General features: G+C 39.1%; 1 protein-coding gene across 2 annotated transcripts in view; it reads right to left on the bottom strand.

The window, feature by feature from the left end:
• Positions 1 to 13,393, bottom strand: part of ACVR2A (activin A receptor type 2A) — a 95,952-nt gene extending 82,559 nt beyond the window's left edge. For both annotated transcript variants that reach the window (XM_070390043.1, XM_005905611.2), the window contains exon 1: positions 13,083 to 13,393. In XM_070390043.1, the coding sequence (XP_070246144.1) occupies positions 13,083 to 13,137 (55 nt within the window). In that variant the 5' untranslated portion in view covers positions 13,138 to 13,393. The remainder of the gene's footprint in view (positions 1 to 13,082) is intronic.
• Positions 13,394 to 14,363: the final 970 nt, after the last annotated feature.

Raw genomic sequence — 14,363 nt, 5'->3', positions numbered from 1 at the left:
AACGCTTGGAGGAATAAGCAGCAGTTGATTTGTTGTAAGAACCATCAGTCACTGTAAGGAATGGATCTTCCTCTAAGATTTTATATTCAGTTGTTCACGGAGTCAAATCCTTTATTCACAGAAGAATTAGGGTAAAAATAAATGTCTATTGATGAAGAACCACAAATTCTCAATTAAAAGTGTTGTAGTTCACTTGAACCTTTCCTATTGCTCTCCTTGGAAAAAAAAAAAATCACTGTATTAATTACAAATACTTAATTTGTATTTTAAGGAAAAGGAAAAGGCAACCCACTCCAGGATTCTTGCCTGGAGACTCCCATGGACAGGGGAGCCTGGCGGACACAACTTAGCGACTATTCCATTTGGAATAATATTTTGAAGTTTTAAAATTTCCATATATGTGTGTGTATACATATACACATATATATGATATGAGTGTGTTTATGTCTATAGCCTTTGATCTTCACTGTTATCTTGTGAGGCAGTACTATAAACTCCACTTTACAGATGAAAAAACTAAGGTTATGGAATTTTCCCAAGTTCACATGGTATATCACATCACGATAAAGAAAGGCCCAACATCCAAGTCTTCTCCCTACAGAATGCTTGTTCTTTCTAATATACCTGTCCCCACACTGCATAATTAACTACTTTCACTGAATTTGAGATGAAGGACCTACTGTTGTTTGTTTTTGAGAAACCCATTCTTTTCAAGCAACAGCTACCCTTGTACAAACAAGACAGCTTCTATAACTAGTCCTTACTAAGTAACCACACGTTCCAACAACAGAAATTCTACAATTTTATAACAGACTAGGTTCATCTACTCTTAGGCTCTCTAGCTTAGTGAGCTGATATCTTTCCATATCATGGAAATACAACTAGATAGTAATCATAAAACTACTGCTTAATAAGCGTTGCTAAATACATGCTGCTAGACTAAGAATTACACATTTTGATGGAGGGCTATTTTTGAAATGAAAGATCAGATCTGTGGATGAAAGATCAAAACTACCTTTCACTGATTCAAAAAGAAAAAATATAACATTCTTCTCTGACCCTAATCTTTTCATTTTATTTCATTCTTCAGTTTGAATAGTTTATTCTTCAGAAAAATCATTCTGATAAGGTAGTTAATGGAGAAAATAGTACGTGATAGTCTGTCAGGTCCTCTAGGGAGTTAAACTCTCCTAATTTAACTGCTTCTATTATTTCTAGCCCCCTCAGGTAAGAGGCAATCTCTATTTACATTTTAACAAACAATACAAATAGCAATTTATTCCCTAATTCAACACCCAAGCCAGGTATTATGTATCTCTAAAGAACTAAGGAAGAGAATATCTTAAAAGGCTACCTGGAAAGATTTGTTATATAATATTTATATGGAATAAAAGGATGATTATTTAGAAAGGCATTTTACTCTTCTGAATGCCTACTAACCAAATTGCTTTACTATTACCATGCCCATCTTGAATAATTAATATCTTGTTAACTACCCTTACTCATTTTTCATCATTTTCTTTAAGTTTTGACTTATCATTTCTCCCCAAACCATTTAAAAGTGTACTTACAGAAGTTAATTTCAACTCTAAGCTTACACACAAATAATTAGCAAATTCCACACACTAATCTTGCTATGTGAAACTATACTACCAAGTAGCACAAAGCCTAATTACTTTATTTAAGGTAATAATAAATAAAGTCACCTATAATATTTACAGGGTGAATTAACAGAAGAAGGTGGCTTTACCTACATCCAAAATGAAAAGAAATGAAACCAAATGAAAAGAGACAGCCACCATTATATTTCTAACTGCAGTGATGTTTAACGTCTCTTTTGGCTTTATCTCTGTATAATAATGCAGTTTTTCCTAGTCAAAGATGATGCTGCTGAACTTCTGCCAATATAGTTGATTGTGCCAAGCATCACCTCCCCCTCCCACCAAGAGTACAGGCTTAAAATCTTTCAGATAAAAATATTCAAGCTAACTACTTAACAGAGGCAATAGCCCTGAGTAAAAATAATAGCCCATAGTATTAACTATTTATCCTTTCAGCTTTTATAGCAAGATCTTGATAAGCTGTAAAGATATCAAATTCCTAAGAATTAAGATATAAAATATGCTGGTTTCTGCTCCTGAATCTTCAGTCACGTCAACAATACAGTATATTACATGATAAAACAATCAAAAGGTGCTCTTCTTAAAGAGAAAAGAAAAAAACAGACATTTGAAAAAAGAAGTAAACCAAAGTTCCAGAGAGAAATAAAAATGGTGAGTAAGTAACTAGCAGATGCATAGAATCTAAAGACAGGAATTTGCCACAAAAAAATCAGTAATCTCTGGCTTGGATTTTGTCTCTTTTTGAGTTTTTTGGGAGACGTTGTATTCAGTTCTCATATGCACAATAAGCTATCCATTTTTCTTAAGTAAAAAGTAGGGAGAAAATGGGGTAACTAGTAAAATAAGAGAGTAAGACTGGGAAGTGTAGGCAACGACTAGAATACAAAGCTAGAAGGGATCTTACAGTCTCTCTAGCTTAGGCTGGCGTGAACAGTCTCCTAACTAACTGGTCTCACCTTCTCACTCCTACACACCTTCAATATACTTTCCAGACAGCTGCCAGTGACCTTAACACACAACACCGTTCAAGCTCCTCCTTAAAACTCTGCTTTCCACTGCCCTTTGGAGTTTAGTCTCTTTCCCAGCTTAGATCAAAAGCCCTGCATGATCTTGTCCCTATCAATCTCTCTAGTCCCATCCTTGCATCCATTTCTCCAGACAGTCAGTCAGATATTTACTGAGCTTCTACTCTGCTAGAAACCATGCCATGCTCTAGGGATACTGTGATGAATACGTGAGAGAAACCCTCTCCCACAGAATTTACAGTCAAGTAGTGCAAAGGACAGATGATAAATAGGTAGATAAATAAACTTGAGTAATTAGAGATTGTGATATGGGACATGAGGCAAAATAAAGTTACCTCCTCAGAATCCTGTTAGAGCACATATGACACTCCTTGATGATTTTATTTATCTGACTGCTTACTTTACGACTGTTCGCTCTGTAAGCGCACTATCACGTGCATCTTGCTCACTGCTCCATTTCAACCACTTAGCACTGTGCCTAGCGTGTAGTTCAACATTTATTTGTTAAACGAATGAATACTTATTTCATCCTCTTTAATTTAGTGATGAGTAAGGTCTTCACGGTTGCCAAGGTCAAAAAAGGGTCGGCAGGAAAGCAAGAATTTAAATCAAAGACTCAAGTTTTAGTCCAAAATATTATACAACATTTAAAATACTGACCTCAAAACTCTACTAACCATGTTTTGAAAGCTTGTAGCTGGTAGCTGGTACCTTAAAACTGACTTCAGAAGCTTCCAAAACTGTATATGAAAAGTTTTAAAACACTTAATGTTTAGGTGAAACTGCCTATGAGAAATATTTTAAATTCCAACAAATACAGATGAACATTTACACCAATGTTTCCTTTTAATGCATGCTAGAACAAGGAGACGGAGAAGGCAATGGCACCCCACTCCAGTACTCTTGCCTAGAAAATCCCATGGATGGAGGAGCCTGGTAGGCTGCAGTCCATGGGGTCGCTAGAGTTGGACACGACTGAGCGACTTCACTTTGACTTTTCACTTTCATGCACTGGAGAAAGAAATGGCAACCCACTCCAGTGTTCTTGCCTGGAGAATCCCAGGTACGGGGGAGCCTGGTGGGCTGCCGTCTATGGGGTCGCACAGAGTCGGACACAACTGAAGTGACTTAGCAGCAGCAGCAGCAGAACAACAAGAACTTAACTCTTTATAAAAGAACTATGATAGCTGAATGTTCTAAATATTTCCTGGCACCAATTTGGCAGCATTACTGATATATTCTATGGCCAAATCATTTAGTCAAATATTATCTCATATTAACTTATAAGTAATTTACCAGCAAATCTAAAAAATCTCCCAAAAACTAAAACTGTATTTTAAATGTTTTACATACTACATTTTTTAAAATAAGACTTTAAGAAAGGTTAAAAACTGACATGTACATAAGGTCTACTATGACCCAGCTCCTGTATTATATGGCATATTATTTCCTTTACTACATCTTGGTTTACAAATTTAAAAATATTGTTTGACAGAAAACAACAAAATTCTGTAAAGCAATTATTCTTCAATTAAAAAATAAATAAATGAAAAAAAAATTAATCTCATAGTTTTAGAAGCTTGCCCAGATCTGACAATTTGCCCAGGCCTCTTCCTCTTGAAATAATAAGCTTCCCCTTCAAGCTTGAATTACAATGTATCATAAAGATGTGAAGACCAACAGGTTTTTCCCAGGACAGGGCTCATTTCTATAAAATATAAGGTTAGTAATCAGTAGGAAAATTTTTTCTTAAAGCTTTAGATAAGATAGACTTATTACTATAATATGTAAAGATGATTCATCTTAAAAGGCAAGATTCATCTTAAAAGGCAACCCCTCCTTACGTAAGCCTTTCAAATAATTATCTCATTGCTTTACAATTATTTTTGTTCAGCAACATTAGAGAATAAAATGATTCCCAACATGATTACAATTACTAATACCAAAGAAACTTTTATCTAGTCCAAAAGAAAGGTATTGAAAAGTTCAGGAAGCAGGCCTGAATAACATATACCAACCTCAGAAAAGTTTCTAAAACTACAATTTACTGTGAAGAAAATGTCTCACATAGATTTCAAATAATATAATTTGAATGACCAGTATAAGCATCACTGCAATTACTGGAATCTGACCATTATTTAAATACAAACAACATATTGAGCTACCAGAGCTTAGAATCAACCTCACAATGGAGACGTACCCAGCATACACTGTACTGTATGTAAGAGAATAATATATGCTCTCATATTTTTATGTATTATTTTCCCAAATCTATACTTATATTTTCATTCATGCTTATACTCTAAATCCATCTCTCACTATAGAATTTCTTTGGTTATGGAAGTGCTTCCTATTTTCTTCTGGCTTGTTATTTCTTTACCAATCTTATTTAGTAGTGCTGCCATTCTACCTAATCTCTAAGCTGTTTTTCTGTTCTATATTCCACATACTATAAGTATTTGGGATAGTCATCAGGATGTCTATCATCCACTCCTACCTCTTCTTGGTTTTAATAACTTTTCATCTGGATTTAACTCCCTCAACTGAGACTGTTCTACTTCAAGCAGTTCTAAACATTTTTCCATCACAGAAATTAGATTTAGTCAAATTTAGTCCAAAATTCCTATTTCAACTTGCCTACCATCCATAGTCAGGTTTACTCACAAATGCTTTCTGTATTCCAGATACCATTTTGTCCCTGTTCCCACACAGCAAGACTAATGAATATGCTTCTCAACCTCCTGCCAAGATATTTTTTTGCCTATTATTAGGACCTATCTCCTCCAGCAAGTCTTTCCTAAATGAAAAATTTGAACTATTCAAAATTACAATATAATTTTTTTTAGCACCTTTGTATGTGCATAAGTCATCCAGGTAGTTCAGAAAAGAAATGAGCTCAGCCATGGCAGGTCCACGCTCTGCCCTGGGACCAGTTTTCCCTATATTCTGTATGGAGGCACAAGTTCTCCATTGCAGATTAAATAATGAGCGTATTTTTCAGTGCACATATTTTTCATTGCACATATTTACTTATGTAGTTTCCTTCTCTACTCCGAATACTGGGTGGAGAGACTAAAACCAGTAACTGGGGAGAGCTTAGAACATACTAGTGGGTCACTGAATTAATTAATGGGGTCATAATCAAAAATTCATTAATGAAATAGAATATAAAAACAAAAATGTCTTGCATACAGTAAGTTCATGAAACCTCTATTTCTGATGCATATACTTATTATGTATATGGGAACTGAGTCATGATGCAATGTGTATTTCTTACTGTTGGTTATGGTCAAAAAAGCTGAAAGCCACTGAATTCGAAATACTCTAAGATGTCTTTTAAATCTATACAATTCAAATTATATTAAATGATTTAGTCTAAGGATCAGAGACACAGCATTTAAAAAGGGGGCAGAACTTAAGGATACTCAAAAAACAACCAGCAAAATCACTTTTTCTTAATAAAATGTCATTATTAAACTTTACCCTTAGAACTAGATTCATAAAGCTTTTACAGTAGGAAAAAAGTTTAGAGATCATCTAAGGAATGATGCTGAAGCTGAAACTCCAGTACTTTGGCCACCTCATGCGAAGAGTTGACTCATCGGAAAAGATTCTGATGCTGGGAGGGATTGGGGGCAGGAGGAGAAGGGGACGGCAGAGGCTGAGATGGCTGGATGGCATCACTGACTCGATGGACGTGGGTCTGGTGAATTCCGGGAGTTGGTGATGGACAGGGAGGCCTGGCGTGCTGCGATTCATGGGGTCGCAAAGAGTCGGACACGACTGAGCGACTGAACTGAACTGAACTGAACTGAATCCAAGTTTATTGCTTTAATACATAAAAGGAAAACTCAGGCCCAGAAATAAAAACATTTCACTTCATTCATTCAAGTAAACATTTGCTAACCACATAGTGGATACCAGGTTCTAGGTGTGAGTCTGTGAACAAAGAGAAGATGTCTTTGAAAAGCTCAAAGTCTATACTACATATATGCAAGTAAACATTAAGAGTAATTACTGGAATCAAGGTCATTTATAAAGAACAGAAATTAACTAATTCACTCTAGGTTAAATGGCACAGAAATATTTTTTTTTGAAGAGGTGGTACTTATCAGTCTTACAAACGAGGAGTTAAACAGGTAAAGGAGGAAGAAACAACATGTACAAAGGTACCATAGTCATATACAATAAAGAATGACACATTCAGGAAACTGTATGTTGAGTTTGTATACCTGGAGTATAGGGCACATGCTAGCATTTATGTGACATTTAATCTTGAAACCACTATGTGAGGTAGGCACTATTAATATTCCCATTTTGTAGATGACAAAATTTGAAGCACAAAAGGTGACGTGATCTGCCCAAAGTTAAGTTGTGAAATGAGAATGTAGTCTAAGGATCAGAGACATTCTTAGATTACTCAGAATGTAGTCTAGAGTTTGATACTCTAGACTCTAGAGCCTATACCCTTATTCTCTCTGTGCTTAGTCGCTCAGTCATGTCTGACTCTTTGTGACCCTTCAGATTGTAGCTGGTCAGGCTCCTCTATCCATGGGATTTCCCAGGCAAGAATACTGGAGCAGGTTGCCATTTCCTTCTACAGGGGATCTTCCCGACCCAGGGATTGAACTAGTGTCTCTAGTGTCTCCTGCACTGCAGGGAGATTCTTTACCTGCTTTTAGAGAAAAGAGGCAGGATTTAAATGATAAAGGACTTTGTACGCCAGTCTAAAGACTTTAGATTTTATGCTAAAGGTGACAAGTGAAAGGTTTTAAGCAGGAGTGACATATTCAGACATTTTTAAATGAGGCTAATCTGGCAGCTATGTGGTTGGACTGGGAGAGGAATTAGTGGCAGGGAAATTAGTTACAGTCAGAAAGGTACTATAATAAATTCAGGTAAAAGAAATGGCAGTGGCAGTGCTGGCACGAGAACTCAAGTCTACTGACCACCACAACCACTTTCTTGTCCAGTATCCAGAAGAACCTCCCATTTTTCCCCCTTAAGTCACCACGCTAATAGTTTAAGAAATCCAACCTCAGAAACAACAACACATTCCTTTCAGGTCCCTTTATTAAACAAACCATGGTCACTAGAAGTGTTGCATTTGTGAAAGTGACTAACACAATCCAATTGGAGAGCGACAGAAAGTCTATTGCTATCTGCAGTTTCCTTACCTTCTTGACATTTTCTCCTTCCTCTATACATTATTCCTGGAACTTTCATGTTCAATAGTCGATTTGAAATCAATGTTTTGTCTAGACATGACTATTATAACCTAACAGAATTAAATCTACCACAGAGGAAGTGTAATGTGGTCCCAGCTATGGCAAAAAATATACTCTCTGGTCCGGTCAAATTTTGGTTTAAACAAAGATGATGAATGAACAGTAATAAGACAGACTTTTTGAAAACAGCAAGAGTTAAAGAAAAACAGAATATTAAAAAGGTATGTGAGTAAGAGCAACGTAAAGTTCAAGCCATTTGATTTCAAGAGAGTAACAGCAGCTCAAGTGTGTGCGGTATTCCAGAAACCAACAAATGAAAAGAACAGTAGAAAAGACTATCTGGTCAATTCTCGAGCATTATAAATCTGATCTGTTTTCATTTAAACCAAGCGGAGCCCTCTTGAGCCACCCTTGATACTAAGTAACTGAGTAGGTTCCACAAGTAAGCAGCCTACAGTAGAGGAGCAACAGAGAAGATACGCAAGAGTGGAAAGGAGAAAGGGACTCACATGAAAGGGAAGGAAGAAATGATAAGTTACAAAATATGGAATAAAACTGAGGAACACTAGTAACCTCAGTATCAAACGCTGCCAACCTTACCTGACTGAGTGGCACCATGACAATGGCAACATTAGGGAGCATGAAAAAACAAATTTGAGTCACAGATTTACAACATGCCAAAGATGAGAAATGAGAGTAATGACAAAAGTAAAAAAGCGATGAAAGAATTTTAGCATCTAAAGAGACAATTTAAAGATTACTAAAATCTCATTTGGTTTAGTTATGCTTTACTTCTCATGAAACAATGAGTCCAATGGACACAAAAGATGAAAATGTCAGCTAGTACCAGAGATATGTCTAGGGAGGTGTGTTACAAAGAAAAGTATGAGATTTATTTGCATGTTTTGTGAGAGCAACTTCAGAATTTTTCCTCTCTATGGTGTATAGCGCTAAGTACTTCACTGTAATTCTTATCCTGGCTGGCTAACTTCCTTAAAACCAGAGTTCAAAACAAAATAAGCACTTATTAATTATGGTCAAATGTTAACCTCAAAAAGGACAAGGGTCTGCAATAGATCATAGAATATTACTTAGTAGTATAGCCTAAACGAGTCTAATGGTAACCAAAATCCAGATAACAGATTCTTAAGAAAATTATGTAATTAAGAAATCACTTTAAAAGTTTTTTAAAATTAAAAATTTGCTAGATAAAGGAAATATTCTTTCAAAAAAAAAAAAAACTCAAGGTGTAAATTCAGTTTTTCCATTCAGGGAAGATGTAATAGTGAAAACATTTCTTCCATATGACACTTACAAAACTTTCAGGCATCATGTTAATCCATCTCTTTTCTTCTCCCTCTGTCACCCTCCCTTCCTCCTCCTCCTTCTCTCTCTATCTCTCACACCCCTGCTGTCACCACATCATTCCGTGATTTCAATAAGGATAGGAGGAAATAGTCTTAAAGATGATTATTAAGAGCAAAGAAACTACTGGATCAAAAGCAAAAACAATTAAACTTGATACCTTGACCAATCACTCTTCATATCCATGAACATACAGTCTTCAAAAGTACTCCATCATAACAGATGATTGGAAAAAGTTTATTTGTTAACAGTCAGCAAAAGTATTTTTATTAAAGTGCAATAGGATAAAATAACGTATATACCTAGTCTATTCTCCTAGTGACTCTAATTTTTAAAGATAATGAAAAGATGAAAACTCTCAATACAAGGTCACCTGGAGATCAAAAATGCCATGTACTTGTAAAATTTAGATGACTAACTGTGGGAGGGAGAGCAGAGACCTTTTACTAATATACTAATGCTTTTTAAAATTAAGAATTTAGAATAGGGCTTCTTACCCTGAACACTATTGACATTCACAGCCAGATAATTCTTTGTTGTGGAAGGCTGTCCTGTGCATCACAGGATGATCAGCAGCATCCCGTCCTCCACCCACTAGATGCCAGTAGCACACCCTCTCCTCCTCCCCCACAGCTGTGACAGCCAAATACGTCTCCAAAGGGCCCCTGGGGAAGAGCTGCCGGGCTGGGGAGCAAAAGTCACCCAAGCTTGAGAACTACTGGCTTATAAGCAGAAAAAAATGAATTGAAGGGAGGGTGCTGTTTTGTTTTTCTTCCGGTATTAATGTTCCAAGATAATATATTTGAATCTGATCACAGACTATATTTAAGAGATTCTGTCTTATAGAAAACAAAAGCATTTAATATCTATCACTTGTTAGTCAAAGTTCAGAAGAGTTCCAGAAGATTCACTGTACTCCAATGACCCCTCTAATCACACATACATGCACATATCCACACACACCCACACGGTATTGCCATGCCGATCAGAAGAAAATGCACAAAACTACTTTATCTCCATTTCTTATTTCATTAAATATATAGACCAGACTGTTTCAGTTCCCACAGAATCCAAAGGAATTCTCAGCTTATTCAATGCAACTCAAATACCACAATAGCTGCATCACTCTAGAGAGGATAAACCTAAACACTGGAGCAAGTATTAAACTCTTCCTCAGATTTCAACAAATTTGGAGAATGATACAAATTAACCACAATGCTTTAAAAACAAAATAACTAAGAAGTATATTTGTGTTTTGAAACAGAAGCTGAGTAAGGATAAGGGCAATGAAAACATTCAAAATCAAAAGGAATCTGAAGGCATTTCAGGATGAGGGCAAAACTTAAAAATATTTCCCCCAGAATGAAAGGAGTGAATTATACACTTGGCCATATCCTAGAGGAACACTCTACATATCAGTCTCTAGTATCCACACCATGGGACGGAAAATGAAAAATCCAAGTCCACAAAATATTAAAGAGAACAGTAAACATCCATCCTAAACACCTGAAGTAAAACTGCTCTTTACTACTATTCTTCATTTGATTTTTAAAAAATCAAATATCCATAAAGAAACAAACAAAAAGACAACTTTGGAAATGTTTTCTCATAAAAATAGCCATCCTCATGCTTCCAGCAGGCCAGATTAAATATTACACAGAAAAATCAATTAGAAAAAAAAATAATAATCCTCTTTGAGAGTGTATCTGATGTGTAACAAAAGACCTCTTAAAAAATCAGACCTTTTAAGTATTAAAAATCTTCATGTATAAATATGGATTAAAGTCTTTAAGATTTATTTCAATTATCTTCAACAGAATTATATTTTAAACTATGACTTTTTTTAAAAACCTATTCAACAATACTTAATGAATTTAATATAAGTGCAACATCTATGTACTCTCCAGTAACAAAATTACTTTATTGGAAAATTTTAGCCCTATTAACCTCCTGACTCAGTGAAAATAATCCTACAAGAAACTAATGCTTAATTCTTTTTACTCCCAAGCCAAGCAAAGGAAGCTGTAAGATCTATAGCGACAGCCTGCTTTTCCAGAAGTAATACCTTGAGACTGCTCAAGAATAGCCTCCCTCAACAATTAGTGTGACTCCGTGGGTTTGGGAGGGAATAATGTCCACAATTCCTTGGTCAGTGGCCATGATGCCCCTCCTCCTCAAGGGCAGGAGATCAGAAAAAGGGATATGAATAAGAGGAGTTCACCAACCAGAACATATAGGGGCAGAGGAGGAAGAGTACTACAGGAAAAATAAAAACTACATGGTTAGGTTAGGTCACAAAAAGCAAGAGGTTTAATGTTATCCAGTATTCATTCATTTCAGAGACACCATTGTTTATCTTCCTCCCCAAACCCTGCACAAAAAGAACCGTCAGCCTGCCTTAAGCATGTTCCTTCTTCCATTTAAACAGACATGATTCTTTTGGTTAATCTCTGGCAATGATCGCCATTTCACAAACACATTCAGCCCACCCGGAACTGATCAATACCACTACAGACATAAGACTAGACTTTATCCATTTATTAACCACAAGGAAATGTACCATTCAGCAAATTCTATACATTACAAAAGATTCTATTAAAAAGGGGGGCAGGGAGGACTGATGGACAGCGACACACACACACACAAACACACACACCACAGAGGTACACAAAGAAAAGACTCCCACCCTCTAATTTCCCTGTGGCAAACGAGATAAAAGACATGGCCATGAAACCTGTCAATTCGTTGTCCCCCTATAATTCTATCTCACAACGTAATAACTGAATATTGAATTTTATGATAAATACATCCACTGCCACTTTAAAACTGTTTCATCTACAAACTAACTCTCCTCTTACGTACATCTGCACACCTTTGAGCTAGATGCTGTATTCATTTACAGAATTTCAAATACAAAAGCCTAGATAGTTTTCCAACCACTGGTTGCAACCACAGAACGTTCTCACAAAATCAAAATCTCAAATATAAATGGGCCAAATTCTTCTTCCAACCCTGGGCCAAAACCCATTTTATGACTACAGTGCATCTGACAGTATGTACAATTTCAAATGGGTTGTTCTAAATCGCAAACAATGCTCCAACACAACGCGTTTAAAATAAGTATTCCGTAGGTAAGCAAAATCTATGCCAGAAAAGAGCACATAAATGGTGGTTGAAAGCCAGCACATTAGCAACTCACAGTGGCAGACCTCTTCTGCACTGGGTTACTGTTAATACTCCAACAACAACAACTACAACTATTTTTAACACTGCTGGACACTGAAGTTGCAGAAAACGTGAGGGGACACCCAGATGAAATTGCTGATATAATGCATTGTTTCTCACGGTCAAAATTAAGTAGCAACTGACTTGATCTGCTGTGATAGTCACTGAAACACTGATTAAAAGACGTTAAAAATCACACACACAAACAAACAACAACAAAACACCCTTATTTTTGGAATATGCCGCACTAAAAGGACGTTTTGGAATATGCCTTTCGGGTCTCAAACCTTTGCATAAATTGTCACTTGTGGTATTTGCGGCTTAATTGCAAGCCAACCAGCGCTGTCATTCAGCGTTACGGCCACAAACCATGACTTTCTCACTTCCACAACAACAGAGCAGTCACTCTTATCAGTCGTCAACCAAACTCGAAAAGAGAAAAATTCATGGAGGTTTCCAGATCATAATCAGCCCGGGAGAGGGGGTGCGGAGGGCGGCAGCCGAGGGGCTCGGGGTGGGGAAACCTCCCCAGGCTCCGCTGGAGCTCGCCGACCCGACAACAACCGCGGCCTCCGGCAGCGGCAGCAGCCCCGCCGCGCCGCGCTCCATGCACCTACCTGAAGAACAAGAGATAAGAAAGACGGCAAACGCCAACTTTGCAGCAGCTCCCATTTTCCCGAGACGCAGGGAAGCCGTAGGAAGTTCTCGCTAAATATCCAGTTCCCTGGGTCTTCCTCGGAGACAAACCTCCTGGTGTAAAATCAACCGTCATAAAACATATTCGGAAGCCCCGACCAAAAAAACGTTCACGGGGTCAAAAAAAATAGAAAAAATAAAAAATAAAAAGAGCGAGCACAACAATAAAAAAAAAAATGCACCACGGGGGGGAAAAATCGCCACACACAAGCACAACACACAAAACCAAACAACGAAAAGCCAACAACAACAAAAGCGGGTTTAAATCACTGTCAAAATCACTGTCAGCTCCGCTCGCCTCTCGGGTCTCTCCGAACAAAACGCCAGGCTGAGGCGACGAGGAGGCGGCGGCGTCCGCTGCCGCCCGGACAGTCCGGGAACCGAGCTGGGTCCGACGTCCGGACCGACCTTCAACCCGGACACCCAAAGTCCGCGGACCACTGGCGGCCGAGCTCGCGGCGGTGGCGGCCGAGACGGCGGCGGTGGCGCGGAGAAGCAGCGGCGGGCGGCTGCGGTGGTGCAGGCGGCGGCCAAGTTCTGGTCCAGGCTCTGGCTCCGGCTCCGGGCTCCAGGCTCGGCCGCGTTTTCGGTCCCCTGGCCTCCGCCGGCCCCGCCCCCTAAACTTCCGGTTCCGGCCCGAAGCTGGAAGCCAGGCACGGCGAAGGAACGCTCGGCAGCGGCGGTGGCGGCGGCGGCGGCAGCGGCGGCGGCGGCGGCGGCGGCCGGGCGCAGAGCGCGTGCCGGGCCGTGAGCGCGAGGAGATTGTCGGGGAAGCGAGGCGGGAGCGGGGGAGGGGTAAGAGAGCGAGGGCGGGGCCGGCAGGAGGGCGAGGAGGCGGGGCGGACGGAGGCTCTTTACAGCGAGGCCTCGTCGTCCGGCCTGCTTGGCCTGCTGGGCGGTGGGGCTCGAGTGGGTGGCAAGTGAATGTTGTTGGGGTCTCGAGTGCATGGTTTCCTAATCGTGCTCCACTGACCTTTCAGCGGAGCGCACTCCCGAATGGTCAGGGGAGCCCGAGAGGAACAGGACCCGGGGCGGGGCGGGCGTCTGCGGCGCCTTGTCTTTCCTCTGGGGGGACGCCTCGTCCGCTCTTAGATCCCGGGCGCCGGCAAGCCGGGGTGGGACTTGGTCCTCCGCACTTGCCGACCTGCGGGAGCTGGTGTTTGTACCCCCAGTGGTAGCAGTGCGTCCTGCCCCTGTGGCTT

Source organism: Bos mutus, chromosome 2 (genome assembly GCF_027580195.1).
Source record: "Bos mutus isolate GX-2022 chromosome 2, NWIPB_WYAK_1.1, whole genome shotgun sequence".
Lineage (NCBI taxonomy): Eukaryota > Metazoa > Chordata > Mammalia > Artiodactyla > Bovidae > Bos > Bos mutus.
Note: the sequence above shows the minus strand (reverse complement) of the source record. Positions and strands in the feature narration are given on the sequence as shown.